At 51.0% G+C, this 19914-nt stretch overlaps 1 protein-coding gene across 1 annotated transcript in view; it reads left to right on the top strand.

Moving 5' to 3' along the window:
- The first annotated feature begins 379 nt into the window (after nucleotides 1-379).
- The window catches only part of LOC139377187 (unc-5 netrin receptor B), an 85217-nt gene continuing 65682 nt past the window's right edge, over nucleotides 380-19914 (top strand). Inside the window, exons 1-5 of the mRNA XM_071120188.1 lie at nucleotides 380-392; nucleotides 1133-1357; nucleotides 2331-2474; nucleotides 3699-3802; nucleotides 4704-4884. Of these exons, the coding sequence (XP_070976289.1) occupies nucleotides 380-392; nucleotides 1133-1357; nucleotides 2331-2474; nucleotides 3699-3802; nucleotides 4704-4884 (667 nt within the window). The remainder of the gene's footprint in view (nucleotides 393-1132; nucleotides 1358-2330; nucleotides 2475-3698; nucleotides 3803-4703; nucleotides 4885-19914) is intronic.

Here is a 19914-nt window from a genome sequence, read left to right as displayed (position 1 = left end):
GGTACATCCGAACATCACAGCTGCGGGACAGGTACAGGATTGCAACAACAACTGCCCGAGTTACACCAGGAACGCACAATCCCTCCATCAGTGCTCAGACTGTCCGCAATAGGCTGAGAGAGGCTGGACTGAGGGCTTGTAGGCCTGTTGTAAGGCAGGTCCTCACCAGACATCACCGGCAACAACATCGCCTATAGGCACAAACCCACCGTCGCTGGACCAGACAGGACTGGCAAAAAGTGTTCTTTGACGAGTCGCGGTTTTGTCTCACCAGGGGTGATGGTCGGATTCGCGTTTATGTTCGAAGGAATTTTTTTCGGAGCGTTACACCGAAGCCTGTACTCTGGAGCGGGATCGATTTGGAGGTGGAGGGTCCGTCATGGTCTGGGGCGGTGTGTCACAGCATCATCGGTCTGAGCTTGTTGTCATTGCAGGCAATCTCAACGCTGTGCGTTACAGGGAAGACATCCTCCTCCCTCATGTGGTTCCCTTCCTGCAGGCTCATCCTGGATATGACCCTCCAGCATGACAATGCCACCAGCCATACTGCTCATTCTGTGCGTGATTTCCTGCAAGACAGGAATGTCAGTGTTCTGTCATGGTCAGCAAAGAGCCCGGATCTCAATCCCATTGAGCACGTCTGGGACCTGTTGGATCGGAGGGTGAGGGCTAGGGCCATTCCCCCCAGAAATGTCCGGGAATTTGCAGGTGCCTTGGAAGAGTGGGGTAACATCTCACAGCAAGAACTGGCAAATCTGTTGCAGTCCATGACGAGGAGATGCACTGCAGTACTTAATGCAGCTGGTGGCCACACCAGATACTGACTGTTACTTTTGATTTTGACCCCAACTTTGTTCAGGGACACATTATTCCATTTCTGTTAGTCACATGTCTGTGGAACTTGTTCAGATTATGTCTCAGTTGTTGAATCGTGTTATGTTCATACAAATATTTACACACGTTAAGTTTGCTGAAAATAAACGCAGTTGACAGTGAGAGGACGTTTAGTTTTTTTCTGAGCTTACATATTTCTGTATATAAAGGAGTAATTTATATCATTTAGGCAAATGTATTTTCTAATGGGTTCGCCCTCTCTTTCTCTGTTTCTCTCTTTCTGTTTCTCTCTCTTTAGAGACCAGTGACTACAGCGAGGTGGTATCAGACTCCTTCCCCTCTGCCCCGGCAGAACCTCTCCCAGAGTTCCAGCTGGAACCCGAGGATGGGTTCGTCGTGAAGAACCGTCCGGTGCAGCTCCGCTGTAGGGCCGCCCCCGCCACGCAGATATACTTCAAATGTAATGGAGAGTGGGTCAACCAGAACGATCATGTGACCAGAGAGAGCCTCGACCAGATCACAGGTACAGGAATAGTACTGGAGCACACAATGCAATCACACAATCCCATAGTCTCAAACATTCACGAGCACAAGAATTCACACACACACACACACACACACACACACACACACACGCAATCTCATGAGCGCGAGCATTGACACAAATACACATTCTCATACACATACACTCACTCTTAACTTTCCACAACCGTTCATGGATATCACCATGGGGACTACTAAACCAGCCCACACCGTGGATATCACCATGGGGACTACTAAACCAGCCCACACCATGGATATCACCATGGGGACTACTAAACCAGCCCACACCATGGATATCACCATGGGGACTACTAAACCAACATTATTAGTCAAACCGCGCATCGCTACTGTACACATTCATTAACATATAATGATCTCAGTCTCTCTCTCCTCTCTCTCCCCCCTCTCTCCCCTCTCCCTCCTCTCTCGCTTCTCTCCCCCCTCCCCTATCCCCCTCTCCCCCCTCTCTCTTCTCTCCCCTCTCTCCTCTCTCCCCCCTCCCCTATCCCCATCTCCCCCCTCTCTCCTCTCTCTCCTCTCTCCCCCCTCCCCTATCCCCCTCTCCCCCCTCTCTCCTCTCTCTCCTCTCTCCCCCCTCCCATATCCCCCTCTCTCCTCTCTCTCCTCTCTCCCCCCTCCCCTATCCCCCTCTCCCCCCTCTCTCCTCTCTCTCCTCTCTCCCCCTCCCCTATCCCCCTCTCCCCCCTCGCTCCTCTCCGGTCTCTCCCCTCTCTCCACTCCCCTCTCTCCCCTCCCTCCCCCCTCTCTCCCCCTCTCTCCTCTCCCCCCTCCCCGATACCCCTCTCCTCCCCTCTCTCCTCTCCTCTCTCCCCCCTCCCCTATCCCCCTCTCCCCCCTCGCTCCTCTCCGGTCTCTCCCCTCTCTCCTCTCTCTCCTCTCTCTCCGGTCTCTCCCCTCACCCCTCTCTCCCCTCTCTCCCCTCTCTCTCCCAGGCCTGGTGGTGAGGGAGGTGGATATCTCTGTATCGAGGACCCAGGTGGAGGAACTGTTTGGTCTGGAGGACTACTGGTGTCAGTGTGTGGCCTGGAGCTCTGCAGGCACCACCAAGAGTAGCCGCGCGTACGTCCACATCGCATGTAGGTGCAGAGAGAGAGTCTGGGGGGGGTCTGTGTGTGTGGGGGGGATCTGTGTGTGTGGGGAGGGGGTCTGTGTGTGTGGGGGGGGATCTGTGTGTGTGGGGAGGGGGTCTGTGTGTGTGGGGGGGATCTGTGTGTGTGGGGAGCGGGTCTGTGTGTGGGGGGGTCTGTGTGTGTGGGGAGGGGGTCTGTGTGTGTGGGGGGGGATCTGTGTGTGTGGGGAGGGGGTCTGTGTGTGGGGGGGGGTCTGTGTGTGTGGGGAGGGGGTCTGTGTGTGGGGGGGATCTGTGTGTGTGGGGAGGGGGTCTGTGTGTGTGGGGGGGGGATCTGTGTGTGTGGGGAGGGGGTCTGTGTGTGTGGGGGGGATCTGTGTGTGTGGGGAGGGGGTCTGTGTGTGGGGGGGATCTGTGTGTGTGGGGAGGGGGTCTGTGTGTGTGTGGAGGGGGATCTGTGTGTGTGTGGGGGGGAAGTGTGTGGGGGGGATCTGTGTGTATGTATGGGGGGGGTCTGTGTGTGGGGGGGGATCTGCGTTGGGGGGGGGTCTGTGTGTGGAGGGGGAGGGTCTGTGTGTGGGGGGTGGGGGAATCTGCATGTGGGGGGGGGGGTCTGTGTGTGTGGGGGGAGGGTCTGTGTGTGGGGGTGGGGGAATCTGCATGTGGGGGGGGTCTGTGTGTGGGGGGTGGGGGAATCTGCATGTGGGGGGTGTCTGTGGGGGGGGGTCTGTGTGTGAAATGATGTTTTCTAAAGTTTATAGCCACGTCCCATTATGTTTTATTCCACCCACCATGCTTCAATCCCATTTGAGATGTAGTAGATGTATGGGTAGTAGTGAACGAGCAGACATTTTAGTAGAAAGGACATATTTTTGGAACACGACCTTCTATCCTCGTGAGGACTACAATTGATTTCCATTAAAATACCTATTTTCTCTATCCTTAACCCTAAACCTATCCACTAACCCCAAACCTAACCCCTTACCCTGATTCCAACCCTAATTGTAACCCCCCCCCCCCCCCCCCCACACACACACACACACACACACAGACACACATGTTTATCCCATGTGTATCTCTGTGTTGTTGTTTGTGTCACACCGCTGTGCTTAATCTTGTCCAGGTCGCAGTTGTAAATAAGAACTTGTTCTCAACTGGCCTACCTGGTTAAAGAAAGGAGAAATATAAATGACTAAATAATATTAAACTCTCTGTCGCCCCCTGTCTGCAGACCTGCGTAAGGCCTTTGAGCAGGAGCCACTGGGTCGAGAGGTGAGATTGGAGCAGGAGGTGTTGCTGCAGTGTCGACCCCCTGAGGGCATTCCCCCTGCTGAGGTATGTGTGTCCTCATCACATCCTCTTCATCGATCGCCATCTTCATCACTCATTCTCTTCATTCACTCCTCATCACTCCTCTTCATCGATCGCCATCTTCATGACTCCTTATCTTCATCACGCCTCCTCTTCATCATCACTTCTTCATCACTCCTCATCACTCTTCCTCCTCTTCATCACTTCTCCTCATCACTCCTCATCACTCCTCATCACTTATCCTCCTCTTCATCACTTATCTTCATCACTCCTCATCACTTCTCCTCCTCTTCATCACTCATCACTTCTCTTCATCACTCCTCATCACTCCTCATCACTCTTCCTCCTCTTCATCACTCCTCATCACTTCTCGTCATCACTCCTCATCACTCCCCATCACTCTTCCTTATCTTTATCACTCCTCATCACTCCTCCTCCTCTTCATCACTTCTCCTCCCCTTCATCACTCCTCATCACTCCTCCTCTTCACCACTCCTCATCATTCCTCCTCCTCTTCATCTCTCCTCAACACTCCTCCTCCTCTTCATCCCTCCTCTTCACCACTCCTCTTCACTCCTCCTCCTCTTCATCACTCCTCAGGAGTGACAGGGAAATATTCATATTTATATCAGCAAACATATTTATTTGTTTGGCAAATGTCATCCAGTGTTAGCATTGGGACATTGCAGAATTGGCTCAGTCCTGGGTGACTTGTGTGTTTGCGCTCCTTTGTTGGTGTGTTCATATGTGTGTGTGTGTGTGTGTGTGTGTGTGTGTGTGTGTGTGTGCGTGTGCGTGTGTGTTTGTGTGTGTCTGTCTGTCTGTGCCTTTGTCTGTGTGGTGTTCTCTCGATCTTCTCTAACTGACCCAGCTCAGGACTCTAACTGGTCTCCCCCCCCCCCCCCCTCCTCCCCTCTCCCTCCAGGTTGACTGGTTAAAGAATGAGGAAACCATAGACCCATCTCAGGACTCTAACTTCCTGATGACCATTGATCATGACCTCATTATTAAACAGGCCCGTCTCTCTGACACGGCCAACTACACCTGTGTGGCACGTAACCATGTAGCCAGGAGACGCAGTAGTACCGCCACGCTTATCGTCTATGGTAAGTAGCACACACAAACACACACACACACAGGAGATGTTTTTCTGTCTCTCTCTCGATCTCTACTCTCTCTTTCAATTCAGTAGACTTTATTTACATAGAAAGTTAAATCACTTACATTGTCAAAGTACACTTAAACAGCAATATTGGGACCAACAGTGATAAAGTAATCATAACAGTGGTAGTAGTAGTGGATATGGTATTACCATTAACAGCAACTACAACAACAATATCATTGAGAACAACAGTGTTACATTACAGCAATAGACTCAACCTGGCTGAGAAGACACATGACCTGGTAGTAGACCACGCTCAACCTGACTGAGAAGACACATGACCTGGTAGTAGACCAGTCTCAACCTGACTGAGAAGACACTTGACCTGGTAGTAGACTAGTCTCAACCTGACTGAGAAGACACTTGACCTGGTAGTAGACCACGCTCAACCTGACTGAGAAGACACATGACCTGGTAGTAGACTAGTCTCAACCTGACTGAGGAGACACATGACATGGTAGTAGACCACGCTCAACCTGACTGAGAAGACACATGACCTGGTAGTAGACTAGTCTCAACCTGACTGAGGAGACACATGACATGGTAGTAGACCAGTCTCAACCTGACTGAGAAGACACATGACCTGGTAGTAGACTAGTCTCAACCTGACTGAGGAGACACATGACATGGTATGAAAGACAAAACAAAACTACATGGGAAATATTATCGACATGGCATTGTACTTTGTTGTAGCAGGAGGACACATATTTGGCTGCCAAAACTGCACATTTAGTCTTTTCACCCAATAAATATTAGGAATTAGAAATAAATATTATCTTAGGTTTTAGTATTTGTCACAGTGTAATAGGAAATGCAGCTCTGTCTCTACCTCTCCCCTGGAGCCGAGTGAGCATAGCCTGTCCTCTCTGGGTAGCCAGGTTTGTCTGTGACGACCGGTCTCTATAGCCAGACTGTCCTCTCTGGGTAGCCAGGTTTGTCTGTGACGACCGGTCTCTATAGCCAGACTGTCCTCTCTGGGCAGCCAGGTTTGTCTGTGATGACCGGTCTCTATAGCCAGACTGTCCTCTCTGGGCAGCCAGGTTTGTCTGTGACGACCGGTCTCTGTAGACAGAATGTCCTCTCTGGGCAGCCAGGTTTGTCTGTGATGACCGGTCTCTATAGCCAGACTGTCCTCTCTGGGCAGCCAGGTTTGTCTGTGATGACCGGTCTCTATAGCCAGACTGTCCTCTCTGGGCAGCCAAGTTTGTCTGTTACGACCGGTCTCTGTAGACAGAATGTCCTCTCTGGGCAGCCAGGTTTGTCTGTTACGACCGGTCTCTATAGATGGCCCAATTCTGATCTACACACGTTAATAGGAGTTTCTAATTGGAATTTTGATTTTAATTATCCTTTTAATGGCATAGATTGCTTTGTCGCTCAGCTCATTCACAGCCATGTGAAAGCTACCTGTGTTGCTGATATTTAGTCCTAGATACGTGTCATTTTTGGTGTGTTCTAATAGGTCCAAATATAATTTAAATTAGTCATCCGGAGTTCTGCAAGTATTTTGGAATATCATTATATTCAGTCTGACAGAAGCTGTGGTTAACGGTCAGAGCCCAGGTCTGACAGAAGCTGTGGTTAACGGTCAGAGCCCTGGTCTGACAGAACCTGTGGTTAACGGTCAGAGCCTAGACAGAACCTGTGGTTAACGGTCAGAGCCCTGGTCTGACAGAAGCTGTGGTTAACGGTCAGAGCCCAGGTCTGACAGAAGCTGTGGTTAACGGTCAGAGCCCAGGTCCAACAGACCCTGTGGTTAACGGTCAGAGCCCAGGTCCAACAGACCCTGTGGTTAACGGTCAGAGCCCAGGTCTGACAGAAGCTGTGGTTAACGGTCAGAGCCCTGGTCTGACAGAAGCTGTGGTTAACGGTCAGAGCCCAGGTCCAACAGAACCTGTGGTTAACGGTCAGAGCCCAGGTCTGACAGAAGCTGTGGTTAACGGTCAGAGCCCTGGTCTGACAGAAGCTGTGGTTAACGGTCAGAGCCCAGGTCCAACAGAACCTGTAGTTAACGGTCAGAGCCCAGGTCTGACAGAAGCTGTGGTTAACGGTCAGAGCCCTGGTCTGACAGAAGCTGTGGTTAACGGTCAGAGCCCAGGTCCAACAGAACCTGTGGTTAACGGTCAGAGCCCAGGTCTGACAGAAGCTGTGGTTAACGGTCAGAGCCCTGGTCTGACAGAAGCTGTGGTTAACGGTCAGAGCCCAGGTACGACAGAACCTGTGATTAACGGTCAGAGCCCAGGTCTGACAGAAGCTGTGATTAACGGTCAGAGCCCAGGTCTGACAGAACCTGTGGTTAACGGTCAGAGCCCAGGTCTGACAGAAGCTGTGGTTAACGGTCAGAGCCCAGGTCTGACAGAACCTGTGGTTAACGGTCAGAGCCCAGGTCTGACAGAACCTGTGGTTAACGGTCAGAGCCCAGGTCTGACAGAAGCTGTGGTTAACGGTCAGAGCCCAGGTCTGACAGAACCTGTGGTTAACGGTCAGAGCCCAGGTCTGACAGAACCTGTGGTTAACGGTCAGAGCCCAGGTCTGACAGAAGCTGTGGTTAACGGTCAGAGCCCAGGTCTGACAGAACCTGTGGTTAACGGTCAGAGCCCTGGTCTGACAGAAGCTGTGGTTAACGGTCAGAGCCCTGGTCTGACAGAACCTGTGGTTAACGGTCAGAGCCCAGGTCTGACAGAACCTGTGGTTAACGGTCAGAGCCCAGGTCTGACAGAAGCTGTGGTTAACGGTCAGAGCCCAGGTCTGACAGAAGCTGTGGTTAACGGTCAGAGCCCAGGTCTGACAGAAGCTGTGGTTAACGGTCAGAGCCCAGGTCTGACAGAAGCTGTGGTTAACGGTCAGAGCCCAGGTCTGACAGAACCTGTGGTTAACGGTCAGAGCTCAGGTCTGACAGAAGCTGTGGTTAACGGTCAGAGCCCAGGTCTGACAGAAGCTGTGGTTAACGGTCAGAGCCCAGGTCTGACAGAACCTGTGGTTAACGGTCAGAGCCCAGGTCTGACAGAACCTGTGGTTAACGGTCAGAGCCCAGGTCTGACAGAAGCTGTGGTTAACGGTCAGAGCCCAGGTCTGACAGAACCTGTGGTTAACGGTCAGAGCCCAGGTCTGACAGAACCTGTGGTTAACGGTCAGAGCCCAGGTCTGACAGAAGCTGTGGTTAACGGTCAGAGCCCAGGTCTGACAGAACCTGTGGTTAACGGTCAGAGCCCAGGTCTGACAGAACCTGTGGTTAACGATCAGAGCCCAGGTCTGACAGAAGCTGTGGTTAACGGTCAGAGCCCAGGTCTGACAGAACCTGTGATTAACGGTCAGAGCCCAGGTCTGACAGAACCTGTGGTTAACGGTCAGAGCCCAGGTCTGACAGAACCTGTGGTTAACGGTCAGAGCCCTGGTCTGACAGAAGCTGTGGTTAACGGTCAGAGCCCAGGTCTGACAGAAGCTGTGGTTAGCGGTCAGAGCCCAGGTCTGACAGAAGCTGTGGTTAACGGTCAGAGCCCAGGTCTGACAGAACCTGTGGTTAACGGTCAGAGCCCTGGTCTGACAGAAGCTGTGGTTAACGGTCAGAGCCCTGGTCTGACAGAACCTGTGATTAACGGTCAGAGCCCAGGTCTGACAGAACCTGTGGTTAACGGTCAGAGCCCAGGTCTGACAGAACCTGTGGTTAACGGTCAGAGCCCTGGTCTAACAGAAGCTGTGGTTAACGGTCAGAGCCCAGGTCTGACAGAAGCTGTGGTTAACGGTCAGAGCCCAGGTCTGACAGAAGCTGTGGTTAACGGTCAGAGCCCAGGTCTGACAGAACCTGTGGTTAACGGTCAGAGCCCTGGTCTGACAGAAGCTGTGGTTAACGGTCAGAGCCCTGGTCTGACAGAACCTGTGGTTAACGGTCAGAGCCCTGGTCTGACAGAACCTGTGGTTAACGGTCAGAGCCCTGGTCTGAAAGAAGCTGTGGTTAACGGTCAGAGCCCTGGTCTGACAGAAGCTGTGGTTAACGGTCAAAGCCCTGGTCTGACAGAACCTGTGGTTAACGGTCAGAGCCCTGGTCTGACAGAAGCTGTGGTTAACGGTCAGAGCCCAGGTCTGACAGAAGCTGTGGTTAACGGTCAGAGCCCAGGTCTGACAGAAGCTGTGGTTAACGGTCAGAGCCCAGGTCTGACAGAAGCTGTGGTTAACGGTCAGAGCCCAGGTCTGACAGAAGCTGTGGTTAACGGTCAAGGCTCAGGTCTGGCAGAAGCTGTGGTTAACGGTCAGAGCCCAGGTCTGACAGAACCTGTGGTTAACGGTCAGAGCCCAGGTCTGACAGAAGCTGTGGTTAACGGTCAGAGCCCAGGTCTGACAGAACCTGTGGTTAACGGTCAGAGCCCAGGTCTGACAGAACCTGTGGTTAACGGTCAGAGCCCAGGTCTGACAGAAGCTGTGGTTAACGGTCAGAGCCCAGGTCTGACAGAACCTGTGGTTAACGGTCAGAGCCCTGGTCTGACAGAAGCTGTGGTTAACGGTCAGAGCCCTGGTCTGACAGAACCTGTGGTTAACGGTCAGAGCCCAGGTCTGACAGAAGCTGTGGTTAACGGTCAGAGCCCAGGTCTGACAGAAGCTGTGGTTAACGGTCAGAGCCCAGGTCTGACAGAAGCTGTGGTTAACGGTCAGAGCCCAGGTCTGACAGAAGCTGTGGTTAACGGTCAGAGCCCAGGTCTGACAGAAGCTGTGGTTAACGGTCAGAGCCCAGGTCTGACAGAACCTGTGGTTAACGGTCAGAGCTCAGGTCTGACAGAAGCTGTGGTTAACGGTCAGAGCCCAGGTCTGACAGAAGCTGTGGTTAACGGTCAGAGCCCAGGTCTGACAGAACCTGTGGTTAACGGTCAGAGCCCAGGTCTGACAGAACCTGTGGTTAACGGTCAGAGCCCAGGTCTGACAGAACCTGTGGTTAACGGTCAGAGCCCAGGTCTGACAGAAGCTGTGGTTAACGGTCAGAGCCCAGGTCTGACAGAAGCTGTGGTTAACGGTCAGAGCCCAGGTCTGACAGAACCTGTGGTTAACGGTCAGAGCCCAGGTCTGACAGAAGCTGTGGTTAACGGTCAGAGCCCAGGTCTGACAGAAGCTGTGGTTAACGGTCAGAGCCCTGGTCTGACAGAAGCTGTGGTTAACGGTCAGAGCCCAGGTCTGACAGAAGCTGTGGTTAACGGTCAGAGCCCAGGTCTGACAGAAGCTGTGGTTAACGGTCAGAGCCCAGGTCTGACAGAAGCTGTGGTTAACGGTCAGAGCCCAGGTCTGACAGAAGCTGTGGTTAACGGTCAAGGCTCAGGTCTGGCAGAAGCTGTGGTTAACGGTCAGAGCCCAGGTCTGACAGAACCTGTGGTTAACGGTCAGAGCCCAGGTCTGACAGAAGCTGTGGTTAACGGTCAGAGCCCAGGTCTGACAGATGCTGTGGTTAACGTTCAGAGCCCAGGTCTGACAGAAGCTGTGATTAACGGTCAGAGCCCAGGTCTGACAGAACCTGTGGTTAACGGTCAGAGCCCAGGTCTGACAGAACCTGTGGTTAACGGTCAGAGCCCAGGTCTGACAGAAGCTGTGATTAACGGTCAGAGCCCTGGTCTGACAGAACCTGTGGTTAACGGTCAGAGCCCTGGTCTGACAGAAGCTGTGGTTAACGGTCAGAGCATAGGTCTGATAGAAGCTGTGATTAACGGTCAGAGCCCTGGTCTGACAGAACCTGTGGTTAACGGTCAGAGCCCAGGTCTGACAGAACCTGTGGTTAACGGTCAGAGCCCAGGTCTGACAGAACCTGTGGTTAACGATCAGAGCCCAGGTCTGACAGAAGCTGTGGTTAACGGTCAGAGCCCAGGTATGACAGAACCTGTGATTAACGGTCAGAGCCCAGGTCTGACAGAACCTGTGGTTAACGGTCAGAGCCCAGGTCTGACAGAACCTGTGGTTAACGATCAGAGCCCAGGTCTGACAGAAGCTGTGGTTAACGGTCAGAGCCCAGGTCTGACAGAACCTGTGATTAACGGTCAGAGCCCAGGTCTGACAGAACCTGTGGTTAACGGTCAGAGCCCAGGTCTGACAGAACCTGTGGTTAACGGTCAGAGCCCTGGTCTGACAGAAGCTGTGGTTAACGGTCAGAGCCCAGGTCTGACAGAAGCTGTGGTTAGCGGTCAGAGCCCAGGTCTGACAGAAGCTGTGGTTAACGGTCAGACCCCAGGTCTGACAGAACCTGTGGTTAACAGTCAGAGCCCTGGTCTGACAGAAGCTGTGGTTAACGGTCAGAGCCCTGGTCTGACAGAACCTGTGATTAACGATCAGAGTCCAGGTCTGACAGAACCTGTGGTTAACGATCAGAGCCCAGGTCTGACAGAAGCTGTGGTTAACGGTCAGAGCCCAGGTATGACAGAACCTGTGATTAACGGTCAGAGCCCAGGTCTGACAGAACCTGTGGTTAACGGTCAGAGCCCAGGTCTGACAGAACCTGTGGTTAACGATCAGAGCCCAGGTCTGACAGAAGCTGTGGTTAACGGTCAGAGCCCAGGTCTGACAGAACCTGTGATTAACGGTCAGAGCCCAGGTCTGACAGAACCTGTGGTTAACGGTCAGAGCCCAGGTCTGACAGAACCTGTGGTTAACGGTCAGAGCCCTGGTCTGACAGAAGCTGTGGTTAACGGTCAGAGCCCAGGTCTGACAGAAGCTGTGGTTAGCGGTCAGAGCCCAGGTCTGACAGAAGCTGTGGTTAACGGTCAGACCCCAGGTCTGACAGAACCTGTGGTTAACAGTCAGAGCCCTGGTCTGACAGAAGCTGTGGTTAACGGTCAGAGCCCTGGTCTGACAGAACCTGTGATTAACGATCAGAGTCCAGGTCTGACAGAACCTGTGGTTAACGGTCAGAGCCCAGGTCTGACAGAACCTGTGGTTAACGGTCAGAGCCCTGGTCTAACAGAAGCTGTGGTTAACGGTCAGAGCCCAGGTCTGACAGAAGCTGTGGTTAACGGTCAGAGCCCAGGTCTGACAGAAGCTGTGGTTAACGGTCAGAGCCCAGGTCTGACAGAACCTGTGGTTAACGGTCAGAGCCCAGGTCTGACAGAACCTGTGGTTAACGGTCAGAGCCCAGGTCTGACAGAAGCTGTGGTTAACGGTCAGAGCCCAGGTCTGACAGAACCTGTGGTTAACGGTCAGAGCCCAGGTCTGACAGAACCTGTGGTTAACGGTCAGAGCCCAGGTCTGACAGAAGCTGTGGTTAACGGTCAGAGCCCAGGTCTGACAGAACCTGTGGTTAACGGTCAGAGCCCAGGTCTGACAGAACCTGTGGTTAACGATCAGAGCCCAGGTCTGACAGAAGCTGTGGTTAACGGTCAGAGCCCAGGTCTGACAGAACCTGTGATTAACGGTCAGAGCCCAGGTCTGACAGAACCTGTGGTTAACGGTCAGAGCCCAGGTCTGACAGAACCTGTGGTTAACGGTCAGAGCCCAGGTCTGACAGAAGCTGTGATTAACGGTCAGAGCCCTGGTCTGACAGAACCTGTGGTTAACGGTCAGAGCCCTGGTCTGACAGAAGCTGTGGTTAACGGTCAGAGCATAGGTCTGATAGAAGCTGTGATTAACGGTCAGAGCCCTGGTCTGACAGAACCTGTGGTTAACGGTCAGATCCCAGGTCTGACAGAACCTGTGGTTAACGGTCAGAGCCCAGGTCTGACAGAACCTGTGGTTAACGATCAGAGCCCAGGTCTGACAGAACCTGTGGTTAACGGTCAGAGCCCAGGTATGACAGAACCTGTGATTAACGGTCAGAGCCCAGGTCTGACAGAACCTGTGGTTAACGGTCAGAGCCCAGGTCTGACAGAACCTGTGGTTAACGGTCAGAGCCCAGGTCTGACAGAAGCTGTGGTTAACGGTCAGAGCCCAGGTCTGACAGAACCTGTGGTTAACGGTCAGAGCCCAGGTCTGACAGAACCTGTGGTTAACGATCAGAGCCCAGGTCTGACAGAACCTGTGGTTAACGGTCAGAGCCCAGGTCTGACAGAACCTGTGGTTAACGATCAGAGCCCAGGTCTGACAGAAGCTGTGGTTAACGGTCAGAGCCCAGGTCTGACAGAACCTGTGATTAACGGTCAGAGCCCAGGTCTGACAGAACCTGTGGTTAACGGTCAGAGCCCAGGTCTGACAGAACCTGTGGTTAACGGTCAGAGCCCAGGTCTGACAGAAGCTGTGGTTAACGGTCAGAGCCCAGGTCTGACAGAAGCTGTGGTTAGCGGTCAGAGCCCAGGTCTGACAGAAGCTGTGGTTAACGGTCAGAGCCCAGGTCTGACAGAACCTGTGGTTAACGGTCAGAGCCCTGGTCTGACAGAAGCTGTGGTTAACGGTCAGAGCCCTGGTCTGACAGAACCTGTGATTAACGGTCAGAGCCCAGGTCTGACAGAACCTGTGGTTAACGGTCAGAGCCCAGGTCTGACAGAAGCTGTGGTTAACGGTCAGAGCCCTGGTCTGACAGAAGCTGTGGTTAACGGTCAGAGCCCAGGTCTGACAGAAGCTGTGGTTAACGGTCAGAGCCCAGGTCTGACAGAAGCTGTGGTTAACGGTCAGAGCCCAGGTCTGACAGAACCTGTGGTTAACGGTCAGAGCCCTGGTCTGACAGAAGCTGTGGTTAACGGTCAGAGCCCTGGTCTGACAGAACCTGTGGTTAACGGTCAGAGCCCTGGTCTGACAGAAGCTGTGGTTAACGGTCAGAGCCCTGGTCTGACAGAACCTGTGGTTAACGGTCAGAGCCCTGGTCTGACAGAAGCTGTGGTTAACGGTCAGAGCCCAGGTCTGACAGAAGCTGTGGTTAACGGTCAGAGCCCAGGTCTGACAGAAGCTGTGGTTAACGGTCAGAGCCCAGGTCTGACAGAAGCTGTGGTTAACGGTCAGAGCCCAGGTCTGACAGAAGCTGTGGTTAACGGTCAAGGCTCAGGTCTGGCAGAAGCTGTGGTTAACGGTCAGAGCCCAGGTCTGACAGAACCTGTGGTTAACGGTCAGAGCCCAGGTCTGACAGAAGCTGTGGTTAACGGTCAGAGCCCAGGGATGTTGTAACTTTAATGTGTTACAGAGTTAATGTTTAAGTTTATTCTTTGAGCTGTATCTAAAGATATTTCTTTAGATTTATTTGCATATGTAATTGTATTGGGTTGTGTTGAATTACGCTTTTTGACTGCAAGTCCCAGAATGCCTTGCGAGAGGAATGAGTGATAACGCGCCAATTATGTGCAGGTGCGGGTGATTGTGGCTGACTTTCCAACAGCATCTTACCTGCATTGCTCTGTACCAAAACAATTGTTGTTAAATGTAACGTAAACAAGTATTCTTACTAAAATAAGCTTTCGTATCAAACCCGACGTCCCGAGTCATTACTAAGAAGTTAGTTAATCTAAAAGTTGGTGCCGAAACCCGGGATATGAGCTGCGACGAAGAAGTGGCTGAAATGGCTGAGGAGGAACGTCGGCATGAAGCAGAAAGAATGAGACGAAAGCGGGGTACCATTCGAGGCGCAACAACGCGGATTTTGAATCAGATTGACGTGGAAATATCCCAGTCAAATCCGGATACCGATCACTTGAGTACATTGTTGGAATTGCTATCCGCTAAGGAGGACAGTTTGTTTGAGCTCGATCGTGGAATTGAACAGTTAACGCCATTGGACGGATTGGAGGCAGAGATTGCATGCACGGAGGATTACAAAGAACGCATTATCATGCTGAAGAGCCGTGCACAAAGAGTGATAACGAAGAAACAGGACGTCAATCCACTACCAGCCCGGGTGAGTGACGCTAACTCAAACATATCACAGAGACAATCAGTAAGGCTACCGAAGTTGATTATTGAGAAATTCTATGGAGATGTCAGTATGTGGCAGGAGTTTTGGAGCCAATATGAGACTGCTATTCACAACAATGATTCCCTGTGTAAAAAAGAGAAGTTTACCTATCTGAAAACATATCTCACTGGACCAGCTGCAAAGGCAGTAGCAGGACTGATGTTAACAGACAGTAACTATGATAATGCAATCACTCTACTCAAGAGCAGATTTGGAAGGAAAGATCTTGTGATTAGTGCTCATATGTCAAAGCTGCTGAATCTCACACCTGTGAAGAAATCCTCTGATCTAAATGCATTGAGGCAGCTATATGATGAATGTGAAATTCAGATTAGGAGCCTGGAATCACTGGGTGTAATGTCAGAAACCTATGGAAGCCTACTATTCCCAATCTTACTGCAGATGATTCCAGAGGACATAGCTCTTGACTATAGTCGTCAGAGGGGAGTAGATGATGAATGGAAAGTGTCTGAGATTATCAGTTTCCTACAGAAAGAGGTTCAGAGCAGGGAGAGAGCGCTACAAATGACAAGATCATACAACCAACAGAAAGAGAGCAAACCATGGAACAAGTCATGCTTCTCCAATGAAATGAAAACAAAAAGACCCAACATGGCCTCTGCTGCAGCACTGCATACAACCAGCCAGAAGGAACAACAAACGTGTCTATTTTGTGACAGTGCAGACCACAAATCAGAAAACTGCACTGACTACAATATTGCTACACGCAAAGAGAAACTAAAGAACATGGGAAGATGCTTTGTATGTTTAGGACAGAGACACATAGCAAAATTCTGTAAAGTCAAAGATGTGTCATGTGCAACATGTGGAAGCAGACATCACATTGCGGTTTGTACCAGTAAGAGGAGGGAGGTGCAACCCCCTACTGTTTCTGTAGATGCTGTTGTTTCCTCAGTTATTCCCCATTCAGTGAAGATGAAACCAGATGGACAGAACACTGTGTTGCTACAAACGGCAAAGGCATGGGTAGAAGGCCCATCGGGCAGGAAGATAGCTCGTTGCTTACTAGATGGAGGCAGTCAGAGAAGCTTCATACATGAAAACCTTGTGAAGGGCTTGAAGCTACCAGTAATCAGACAAGAGGCACTCACTCTTCACACGTTTGGCTCCTCTGCCCCAGCAACATCCCAACGCAACACAGTGAAAGTCATCTTGGAGAATGTCTGGGACAAACAGCAGAGAATAGAGATAGAGGCAATTGAAACCCCACAAGTGTGCACAGCTGTGATGAAGGTTCCTGGTGAACGGATTCAGTATGAGCTCAGTAAAAGGGGACTGCAGCTCGCAGACTTTCCAGGAGATGACAATGATCCTGAACTCTCTGTCCTGATAGGAGCAGACTACTACTGGCAGATAGTATCAGGCAGAGTGGAGCGACTGACGGAGACGCTAGTTGCTTTAGAGAGCACCTTTGGATGGTCGGTGCAGGGACCCGTGTCCATGTCAAGTGTCGCCGAGGCAACTTGCATGTTCATCCCACTTGATGAAGACACACTAGTCTCCAGGCAATTGCATGCATTCTGGGAGCTTGAGTCTCTGGGCATTCTAAGAGAGAAAACACAGAACCCAGAGGAAACCGAGGCTCTACAAAGGTTTGAGGAAACAACCACCTTCAAAGATGGGCGATACCATGTGGAGTTGCCATGGAAACGAGAAATGCCAGAACTCCAAGACAACTATAGAATCGCCAAGAAACGGTTTGAATGTCTGAAGAAAAGGCTGAAGAAGGATGTGACGTTGTACAGCAGATACAATGAAGTAGTAGAAGACTACTTACAACAAGATATGGCAGAGGACGTGCCCAAGGACAACGCATCAAGTGCAGACAACGTAAAATACTACTTACCTCACCATGCAGTACTCCGAGAAGATAAGGTGACAACAAAACTGAGAGTGGTGTTTGATGCCTCGTCCCATGAAGATGGCTGTCCATCTCTCAATGACTGTCTACTCACAGGACCGAACCTGAATCCGGATCTGCTCAGCGTTCTGATAAAGTTCAGACTACATGAGATCGCATTCATGGCAGACATCAAGAAAGCTTTCCTGCAGATATCCCTAGCAGAGAGAGACAGAGACGCCGTGAGATTTCTATGGCTCACTGGCCCACCAAGAGGAGAAAATGAAGAGGAGCTGCGTGTGCTGAGGATGAAAAGAGTGGTATTTGGAGCTTCCCCAAGTCCATTTTTGCTGGCAGCTACAATCAGGAAGCACCTGAAACAATATGAAACAGAACAACCAGAAGTTGTAGAGATACTGAGAGAGTCACTCTACGTAGATGACTTCATTGCAAGTTCACGCAATGTTGAAGAGGCTTACCTTGTGACAACAACTGCAAAGCGAATGCTGTCGAATGCAGGCATGGACCTCTGCAAGTGGATGACAAATTCTCCTGAATTGAAAACAAAATGGGAGGAGAGTACGACAACTGACCACCCGTTGATGCTAGAAACACAAGGAGTAGTGCTGAAGGTTTTAGGTTTAGTATGGAGGCCGGAAACGGATGACTTTGTGTTTGACCTCAGGCCGTTACTGAGCATTCTAAGGCAAAAGGAAAACACAAAGAGAAGTGTTCTGCAGTCGTCTGCACGTGTCTTCGACCCTCTTGGTTTCTTAACTCCCTTCACCATCAGGATCAAGTGCATGTTCCAGGAAATGTGGGAGAGGGGACTCAGCTGGGACGAAGAATTACCACCTGATCTGACACGAGAATGGCAACAGTGGTGTTCAGAACTACCCCAGTTACACCAGCTCACCATACCAAGGTGGTACAGAACAGACATGCGGCCACAGAATAACCACACCCTGAAACTACACGTGTTCTGTGATGCAAGTGAAAGGGCTTACAGTGCAGTAGCTTACTTGCAAGGTGAGTCACAAGACAGGGAAACAACAAGTCTAGTCGCATCCAAGTCCAGGGTAGCCCCACTTAAGAAAATGACGCTGCCACGCCTGGAGCTCATGGGAGCTGTGATTGGAGCGAGACTAGCAAACAACTTGATGACCACACTGAAAATGGAAGAAAAACAGATTAACATGTGGACAGACTCGATGATCGTGCTGCATTGGATTTGCAGCTCAGCTCAGAAATGGAAACAGTTTGTTGCGAACAGAGTGACGGAGATCCAGTCCTTGACCAATCCAGAGTCATGGTCACATATTGAAGGGAAAACGAATCCAGCTGACCTCCCTACAAGAGGACAAACTGTTAGAAACTTGACACAGAGCGAGCTATGGTGGAATGGACCCAGAATTCTGACATCACCCAATCAGTCCGAAGAGACTGATGATAACAAGGTTCCGGATGAGGTGAATATAGAACTCAAGTCCAGTTGCCAGGCTACTGTACAACTCGCAGCAAACAGCACAGACAGCACTGAACCTGTGTTGGAGCTTGAAAGGTACAGCAAACTGAAAAGAGTGTTCAGAGTCACCGCCTGGATAAAGAGATTCATAGCCAATGCTCGTACAACCATAAAGATGCAAGGTGAACTGACTGCTGACGAACTGTTCGATGCAGAAAAGTACTGGATTAAGGTAACACAACAACAGAGTTTCGGACAGGAGATCAAACTACTGAAGGCAGGAAAAAGCCTAAACAATGACTGTAAAATCAGAGAACTGAAACCTTTCCTGGACGAACACGAACTACTCAGTGTAGGAGGAAGACTGCAACAGTCCAACTTCACATTCAGAGAGCAGCACCCATGGGTTCTGCCCAATAAGTCCAGATACTCAGAAATGCTGATACAGTACCAACATGAGAAGGTGATGCATTCTGGAGCAAGTGACACTCAGCACCCAACGTTACACAAGCGGGAAATGACACGCAGATGGAAGTACAGGCAGAGACTTGTGACCAGTTTCTGGAACAGTTGGCGAAGAGACTACTTGCTGGATCTAAAGTCAGCACACCGCTGTGACACACCACAGCCCACCCCACTGAAAGCGGGTGACGTTGTACTCATTGGAGAAGATAACCTACCCAGACAAACCTGGAAACTAGGAAAGATTGAGGAACTGTTTCCAGGCCGAGATGGCTTAGTTAGATCATGTTCAGTTCGTACTGCTTCGGGGACTTTGTTGAGGAGACCTATTCAGTTGATATACTGCCTAGAGATCTAGATGAACACAATTGTTCATCGGGGGGGGAGGATGTTGTAACTTTAATGTGTTACAGAGTTAATGTTTAAGTTTATTCTTTGAGCTGTATCTAAAGATATTTCTTTAGATTTATTTGCATATGTAATTGTATTGGGTTGTGTTGAATTACGCTTTTTGACTGCAAGTCCCAGAATGCCTTGCGAGAGGAATGAGTGATAACGCGCCAATTATGTGCAGGTGCGGGTGATTGTGGCTGACTTTCCAACAGCATCTTACCTGCATTGCTCTGTACCAAAACAATTGTTGTTAAATGTAACGTAAACAAGTATTCTTACTAAAATAAGCTTTCGTATCAAACCCGACGTCCCGAGTCATTACTAAGAAGTTAGTTAATCTAAAAAGGTCTGACAGAACCTGTGGTTAACGGTCAGAGCCCAGGTCTGACAGAAGCTGTGGTTAACGGTCAGAGCCCAGGTCTGACAGAACCTGTGGTTAACGGTCAGAGCCCAGGTCTGACAGAACCTGTGGTTAACGGTCAGAGCCCTGGTCTGACAGAACCTGTGGTTAACGGTCAGAGCCCAGGTCTGACAGAACCTGTGGTTAACGGTCAGAGCCCAGGTCTGACAGAACCTGTGGTTAACGGTCAGAGCCCTGGTCTGACAGAACCTGTGGTTAACGGTCAGAGCCCAGGTCTGACAGAACCTGTGGTTAACGGTCAGAGCCCAGGTCTGACAGAAGCTGTGGTTAACGGTCAGAGCCCAGGTCTGACAGAACCTGTGGTTAACGGTCAGAGCCCAGGTCTGACAGAACCTGTGGTTAACGGTCAGAGCTCAGGTCTGACAGAAGCTGTGGTTAACGGTCAGAGCCCAGGTCTGACAGAACCTGTGGTTAACGGTCAGAGCCCAGGTCTGACAGAACCTGTGGTTAACGGTCAGAGCCCAGGTCTGACAGAAGCTGTGGTTAACGGTCAGAGCCCAGGTCTGACAGAAGCTGTGGTTAACGGTCAGAGCC

The sequence above is a fragment of the Oncorhynchus clarkii genome, chromosome 20 (genome assembly GCF_045791955.1).
Source record: "Oncorhynchus clarkii lewisi isolate Uvic-CL-2024 chromosome 20, UVic_Ocla_1.0, whole genome shotgun sequence".
Lineage (NCBI taxonomy): Eukaryota > Metazoa > Chordata > Actinopteri > Salmoniformes > Salmonidae > Oncorhynchus > Oncorhynchus clarkii.
The sequence above is the reverse complement of the archived record's forward strand: the minus strand, read 5'-3'. Positions and strand labels throughout refer to the sequence as shown.